We start from the raw sequence: 7,957 nt of genomic DNA, 5'->3' as shown, positions 1-7,957 counted from the left end.
CGTTCACTTTAGGATGCTTCTTCATCAATACTTGAATTATCAACGTGAACTTATTTGGAAGTTTGTGAGGAAATTACCAGGACTCATTTTCCTAAATGTTTTCCATGCTTATAATAATATATTAATATCAACAACTTTCATGCTTATCCTAATAAAGAATAATTACCTTTTCTCCCATTAACTACAGTTCATGGGTGGCTCGGTGTGGCTGGGATGGCTCGTGGCCACCCCCTCCCCCAAGGGGAACCGGCAGCACACCCTAATTTTTTTTTTAAAAAAAATTTTAATTTATATATTTATATTTTTTGTTTTAATTTTTTATTTGGGGTATTTCTATTATTTAAGGAGATTTAACATCTAAAAGAGAATATTCCGTCTAATTTAATGTGGTTGATTGACGAATGAGAGTTTTGAACACAAAATTGTAGTTTGATAGGATTGGGCAGTAGGATTGTCATTTCATGGACACCTAATATATATATATATCCTCCACAATTAGTTGCAATTTTTGTACAATGATAGTCCCATCTTGACCATCTCATTATTATATATACAAATATCTTATATGTGGGTGATTGTTGAAACTATCAAATTCTTTGAATTTTTACATGGTTTGACCATTGTGTTTGCGTACACGGCGCGCACACGCATATTTTATCGTAAAAAGTTAAACGTGTTTATTCAAACTCATCATTAATAAGTGAAGCTTAATGTACACATTGAATTTTAACTGAAATGAGAAATAAGTTGTGGAGTTAGGTTTGAAAGATTAATTATGATCTCTACCTCTGATACTATGCGAGTGAATTTAAATATTTAATTAATATTCAAACAAGTTTTACTATACCCAGGAGGTACTCGTGTTGGGATCGCACCATCTAACTAATTGAAATTTTGGACACAATTTCCAACAATTCGACCTGGTATAAACACACTTAGGTATAGGCCATATTAATGGTCGTCATGGCAGGGCTCCGCTTATTTCGCTACCGTCCGCCCTATACGGTCTTTAGACTAGAGATTGGTATAAATTCCTGATTCCGAATATGAGCCAATATCTCTAACATTATGTTTATAGGAGATGCAAATCTCTATTGCATATATATAGTCTTTTAGGCTCATTTTAATTTTTTTTTTATTATTATTAAAAAAAAAAAGGTCTTTTAGGCCAATTGGTGGAGATTAACTTTCCAAATAGAAAGGCAGTCACTTTTCTTTGAAATTAAGTAATTTTTTAATTGAGTTCTGTCGCGAATAATTTCCAAAACTACCTTTTTTGGATAACTAACTCCTATAGTAGAGCAGACTATATATCTTTAAGGTTGTCAAATTTATATTTTTCCTTATCTTCATATATATCTTTTTTCTTATTAATTTATGTATATTAATTATATACTTGCATCTCATTGGATGTGAGGGTCTCTACTCTACACTATATTCTAACCAATTATTTTATCTCATAAATTCAATCATTGCAAAGATGGAAATCGTGCGGCACGTTTTTTGTTTTTAATTTTTAAGTATGACATAAATTAAAAGCAACTAATTTAAGCAAAATTGGAAAATTTCAAAGAGGTTAGAGTCAAATAACTCCGGAGGAATAGCTCTACATTCTCCTTATTCTTTCTATTTTAGAGAAGTGTTAAAAGAGCAAACAAATGAACTCAGAAAATTTTTCAAATTGACGTGGCAAGAGTTTTTAAATTAAAAAAATGCAATTCTTTCTTCTTGTCTGCGACTCACGGTCTGTCACGTCAGGTTGAAAATTTTTCTGGGTTCATTTATTTGGCTCTCTAGCATTTCTCTTGATTTTAATTATGTACATGCATCTCATTTGTTCATAATTAACTTAATTAATTAACCACTTGGGTTTTATATTCTTTTTTTTTTTTTTTTCTAATGACTTTATATATATTCTAATTAAATGTTATCTGATTAAGGCAATACGAGCCACACATTTTACGCTTTTTTTAAAGTATCCCATGGCTCAACTAATTTAAGCTCACTTCTTAATTTTTCAAAAATATTAGTCAAATAACTTCCATTATTCCTATATTCATAGCAGTAACTTTCATTGCCACTTTCTTTTTCACAAATATTCACCTTCTTAGGATGCCTTTCAGCAAAAATAAATTTAATTAAGTCCTCTCTACCTATATATATACACATCTTTCACCAATGCTTCTTCATTTTTTTTTTCAAAAAAAAAGAAAATGTTTGTATATATAGGTTATAAATATTGTTGCTACAACAAAATCTCAACCATTTAATTAAAGAGATGTTTTTGGTGTCATTCTTATACATCTTTTTTGTACATTTAAAAAAAAAAAAAAAATCCACCATTGAATCTGGGGCCATTTAATATATGGGACGCAGATTCAGGGGTGAATTTGCATATCTGTTATATAGAGATAAAATTCTAAGGGATCTTGATCCAACACTTTGAGGGGATACGGGTGATTAATGGAATTACTTAATCAACATTTATCACTGATATTAAATGGTGGATTTGCACATCTATTATACGAAGATGAAAATTTGAAGGATCTTGATCCAACTCTTTGCGGGATGGGGTAATGAATAGAATCACTCAATCAACATATATCACCTCAACATTTACCCCCTTTTTTTTTTCTTGTATTTTAAGAATAATAACACTGATATAACAAAATCCTAAGTATATATTTAATTTGAAAAGAATGATTGGTAACCCTAGGAATTTTAAATGATCTTAATCTCAAGATATCAACTCTCAAACTCACCCATAATCATGGCCAAATTCTTTTTGGTCGCCGCACTCGTCGTTTCCAAGCACAATGACTGCCCCGAAATGCACGCGGCGTTGATCGCCAACCGGAGAATTTATGGGGGACTCTTCGTTCGATGTATTGGCCACGGTTGTTGCACCGCTGGCGGGGCCGGTGGGCGGGGAAGGTTCACGATTGCTCTCGTACTCGTCGGGTTGTTGGTCCGCCCGGGGCTTGCAGCATCTGTATAAACAAGCAAGAAACCAAAAGGCCCATGGGATCCCGACCAGGATCATTCCTGCAACCGGATACGAGGATGTAGAGTTTGTTTGTGGGAGAAAAATGTAGAGGCAGAGGAGGACTCCGCCGGCAACAATGCAGGCAAAGAAGAGGATTGAGACAACATATATTCTAACATCTCCTTTCCTTTCATCCATGGAAGATGAAGATGGACCTCTTTCTCTCTCTTCTTCTTCTCTCTTCCTCGTTTTCCTTGTTGGTTAGAGTTGTTTCTCCAGGGATCCATCAAAGTAGCGGACAAAACATTATAGACACACACCAATTATAACCGTTGAACGCGGGATCGATTTCTCTATGTGTACGTTATGAGTAGTGAATAACCGTTTTATTTGCTGTCTCATGCATTTAAAAACCTTTGGGACAAAGGAAAGGAAATGACAAATATGGATTAGCGAGAATAACTTGTATAAGGTTTTGACACAAATTAAGACCTTTGTGCTCTCCAATAAGAAAATGACATGTCAGCTTGTGATGAAAAAAACAAATGTTAGCAAAACACTAGAACTGACCCTTATATACCTCATCTACAGGGAAAAAAAAAACATCCTCCCATCGCCTCCCATTTCCATGTCAGCGCCATGGGGCTCAGCTCCTCCGGCCGCATCTTTCTTGGTGTCAACCTCGAGTTCCCCTCGAGATATCTCCAATGTCTCCCTCAATGTCGAGCCTAGTCTCCACTACCTTGCAGTCTCCTTCCGCCCCCGTAGCCAGGGTCAGAACTAGAACTTTTAACTTGGGGGCAAAATTTGAAAAAAAAAAATTTGGAGGACAAAAATTAATTTTTAAAGATATATTTTATAAAAAACCTGTATATATATATATATATATATATATATATATTTTAAAATACAATTTTTGTGGACCACCTTATGCCAAGCCCCCAGCCTTAAGGTGGTTCCGCCCGGGCCTACAGACACTGCTGATAGTTTCTGGGTTCGGCTTATGAGATTGGGATTACGAAAATATAATTGTTGAAAAGCAATAACACGATTTGCTTGTTGAAAAACAATAATACGTAAATCAACTCAAGTCTATAGCGACCTTTAACTCGCTTAATCAAACAAAATGCTAATTTATTTACCGATAAAATGTAAAAATCAATATGAAAATGGAGAAAAAAGAGAATTTGGGATGGTAAGTTTTGAGTTTTGCTATTTAATTTTTTTTATTTCCTTCTTCACACATTTTGGATAGGATGTTCGAATCGCTGCACAGTGGCGGGGCCAGACATTTCATATTGGGGGTGCCGCTAAAATTTTTTTGGCGTCCTAAAAATTTGGTAATTTACACAATATATGCATCACAAAAAAATATCTATAGAAGTTCATAAATATGTGCTCATATTGATATATTAGAAATGTAACATGTCGGCACTATATTAAAACGACATAAATACAAAAAAAAAAAAAAAAAAAAAAAATGTCTAGAAATGCAGTTTACGGTCTCTTAGAAGTACAAAATCATCGAGTATCGAATCTAAATTGAAAAATTCATTTCGATTTAGATGTCTATGGGTTTTTCCATTTCTGGATAGCCAGACTCCATAGTTACATACATATAGGTTTACTAACTTTTATTCAATTTTCTAGGCAACCAATGTCCAAACAGAAGATAATTAAACGAAAACAACCAAAAAAATTATAAATAGAAAAGATAAATATGTGAGAATTAATAATCAAAGAGATCAGATCAAGACCTAATTTGGCAGCTGTATCATAGAGTTCGATTGTTCCCACCCCACACCCAGTGCACCACACAACCTCAAGAAACTAATAAAATAAATCGAAAAATTCAAAATTAAAACTAGGTAAAAGAAAGAAATTAGAACAAAAATCTAACACGAAAGCGACTGAGAGTCAGAGAGGAGGAGTTACTTTGCTTGGTGATGATGATGGTGGCGTCTAGACACGATATGGAACAAAAGATCTTCAACCCCACTTTACTTGACAACCTTATTGAAGACAGCAAGGTAGAAACTGTGTTGAGAAGTAATGGTAATTTTAGTAATATTGGGGGTGCTGTATCTTGGGTAATGGGCAGGTAAAAAGATTTTTTGTTTTTTATTTTATTTTGCAGTGGGAATAAAAAAAAATAAAAAAATTCTTTGTGGGTGCCGTGGCACCACCAAAGAGTGCTGTGGCTCCGCCACTCAGTCACAAGTTATCTTTCAATTACGAGAAACTATAAGGATATGTGGACAAAAGAATGTAATTGTGCTGAAGAAAACACAAAATGGATCAAACGTATAACATGAGGTTTTGTTGAAATTTAATCATACGAAAAAATAAATTATATATGAAGAAAAAAAACATAAAATTATGTACGGTATGTTTGGATTTTGGTCAGGACGTTGGCAACTGGCAAGCCATTAATATTATCCTCGACTCCCTAGCTATTTAGTTTTCAAAACAAAGACAAAAATAAATTATTAAAATAAGAAGACGGGGAAGGAGAAGGAAAAAAATTTGAAGATGTGAGGTATCGATGCTCATGCAAGAAATTAAGTATTGCATTTGTTTAAAATGGGTTGAAACGAGTCGTGTTCGTGTCAACTCAATACGATATGTTTATTAAACGGGTCATGTAAAGGTTAAGGTGTTTTACACGATTAATTAAATGGTTTGCTTTCGTGTTAATCCATATAATCGTATATCATGACTCGATTGATACAATACAAATCCAATCAATGAACCCGAATTGCCACCTGGCCCACCCCAATAGATTAGTATAAAAAAATGAGAAAATAACCGAAAGCATGTACACGTGTTAACGCAAGAAATGATAATATAATTTTATGCTAATATTGTATATTTAGGGTGCGTTTGGAAATGCGTTTTTAAAAAAATAATCTGCGATTTTAATCAAATCGCAATTTTAGAGTGTTTGAGATTGCGATTTTAAAAACGCAAATTTTAAAATCGCAAAAAAATATGCAATTTTCATAAGCTGATTAGAGGGTGCTTATTTGAAAAAGTGCGAATTTAAAACAAAATCACGATTTCTATTAAAAATATATTTAGCGCAATAGTTACCTTTTTTAGAAGGAGAATGAAAAAAATACCAAGAATACCCATCTAAAATATATTAAAACCCTTCTTTTTTTTCTTTTTTTTTCTTCATCCTCTCTGTCTTGTTAATCCTTATTGGTAATTTGGTCATAAAACCGCAATTATATGCTAATGTTATCCAAACACTCAATTGATAAAAAAAATATTTTTTAGTATGTTTTACCAAACATCTCTGCGATTTTAAAAAGTAGCGATTTTAAAAACGCAATTTTTAAAAACGCAATTTTTAAAATCGCACTTATTGAAATCGCACTCCCAAACGGGCCCTTAAATCCACATATATAGTGCATACCACTTCCAATATTAAAATTAATCAATAAATTAAAACAAAAAGGTGTCTCCCTTTCTCTTTCTTTTCTTCCTATTCTTTTTTCCACTTCCTATAAATATTGGTCTCAATTCCATCACACTGTCGCACCAACGGGCACAGCATGACAGTAATTAAAAGACCAATTATCCCATAAGCCCCATCATCACTTCTGTGTTGAATTAATAAATAAATCCGTACAAATTCGGTAATTTAAAGGTTTTTTTTTTTTTTTTTTTTTTTTAATATTTTGATAAAATAATATTTAGAGTGGGCAAAATTAGGTAGTGGTTGGTGCATTTTTTTAGTATCATTAAATATATTTAATTAAAAAAAAAAAAAAAAAAGTGCCTGAGGGTTTACCTAATCATATTCATTGCAGCTTTTGGATTAGAACACATGGTGGCAAATCGTATCATAATCTTTTCTTTGTTGAGCAAATCGTATCATAATCTGCTCACACATTATTAGAATCTCCAAAAAGACTATGCGCAAATACTCGTAGCCAAATAAGTAAATAAAGGAGTAATTTTACTTTACATTCCTACCGTTAAAACTCCTAAAAAAACAAAATCATCCTTTAATTATCTTTTTATTAAAAAAAAAAAAATGAAAAAAATGAAAAAAAAAAAAAAATTGAAATAAAAAAGGTCGCAAGGTGGCCCAACAATGGGCCACCTTGTGAATATATATATATATATATATATTAATTTGAAATTAAAGATAAATTTGAATTTTATTTTTTTTAAAAGTCAGAGATATAAACGTTATTGTTTCACTTTTAACGTTTTAAATCTGATGGAGGGGTTCAAATTAACTGCAATTGAAAGTTCATGGGTTCAAATTGAGAGGTTTTAAAGTTTGGGGAGCTTCTCAAATCACGTGATAATTCAGGAGTTTAAAGTGAAACTACTCCATAAATAAATAATTGTTTTAATCTTGATATAAATCCAAAAAAGATTTTCCTTTCTTGAAATGTAGAGATCGAGAGTTTTGTTTCTAACACATAATAAATCTAATAAAAAATATTGTGACCATAGACATTGCTTTCATTTCTAAACTTGCATACATATCAATACTAGAAAATAACTTATTGCATAACACTTATCCTTTATAAACTTGCATCATAAAACTGGAATTTCTTTATTACAAAAATTTCTTGCTTCTCTCAACTTTTCTTTTTAAATGTTCTAGCCTTTCCCCCTTGGCCTAATGTCTTACATTCACCCTTCTATATGATAACCGAGAAGGATCCTTTCTATTTCAAATGAAATGGAGGGGATCTATTTTGTTACTTTTAGGGAGTATTTTTGTTCAAAAAAAATATAAAATAACAAAATTGTTCCCTTAAAAATAACTAAATGGATCCCCTTCCATTTTATTTGAAATGGAGAGGATCCAAGTCCCTATATGACCTAGGGTTAACATGTCTTCTTAGGCATCTAAGTAGGTCTTGATCAACCCGTAGCTTCTCAAACGTACTCCACCATGACATTAAAGTGTAGTATGCATCAAACTAAACTTGGGTGACACAT

At 32.4% G+C, this 7,957-nt stretch overlaps 1 protein-coding gene across 1 annotated transcript; it reads right to left on the bottom strand.

Moving 5' to 3' along the window:
* Window positions 1-2,631: 2,631 nt before the first annotated feature.
* LOC132169453 (Putative membrane lipoprotein) lies at window positions 2,632-3,184 on the bottom strand. The gene has a single exon (XM_059580486.2). It carries the CDS (start codon window positions 3,182-3,184, stop codon window positions 2,759-2,761), a length of 426 nt encoding a protein of 141 aa, XP_059436469.2. The 3' UTR covers window positions 2,632-2,758.
* Between the last annotated feature and the right edge of the window lie 4,773 nt (window positions 3,185-7,957).

Source organism: Corylus avellana, chromosome 1, assembly GCF_965113065.1.
Source record: "Corylus avellana chromosome 1, dhCorAvel1.hap1.2, whole genome shotgun sequence".
In the NCBI taxonomy this organism is placed as follows: Eukaryota; Viridiplantae; Streptophyta; class Magnoliopsida; order Fagales; family Betulaceae; genus Corylus; species Corylus avellana.
Note: the sequence above shows the minus strand (reverse complement) of the source record. Positions and strands in the feature narration are given on the sequence as shown.

What these genes read in the sequence shown, in the direction of transcription:
- LOC132169453 (XM_059580486.2), bottom strand. Translation starts at nt 3,184, where the DNA reads ATGGATGAAAGGAAAGGAGATGTTAGAATATATGTTGTCTCAATCCTC.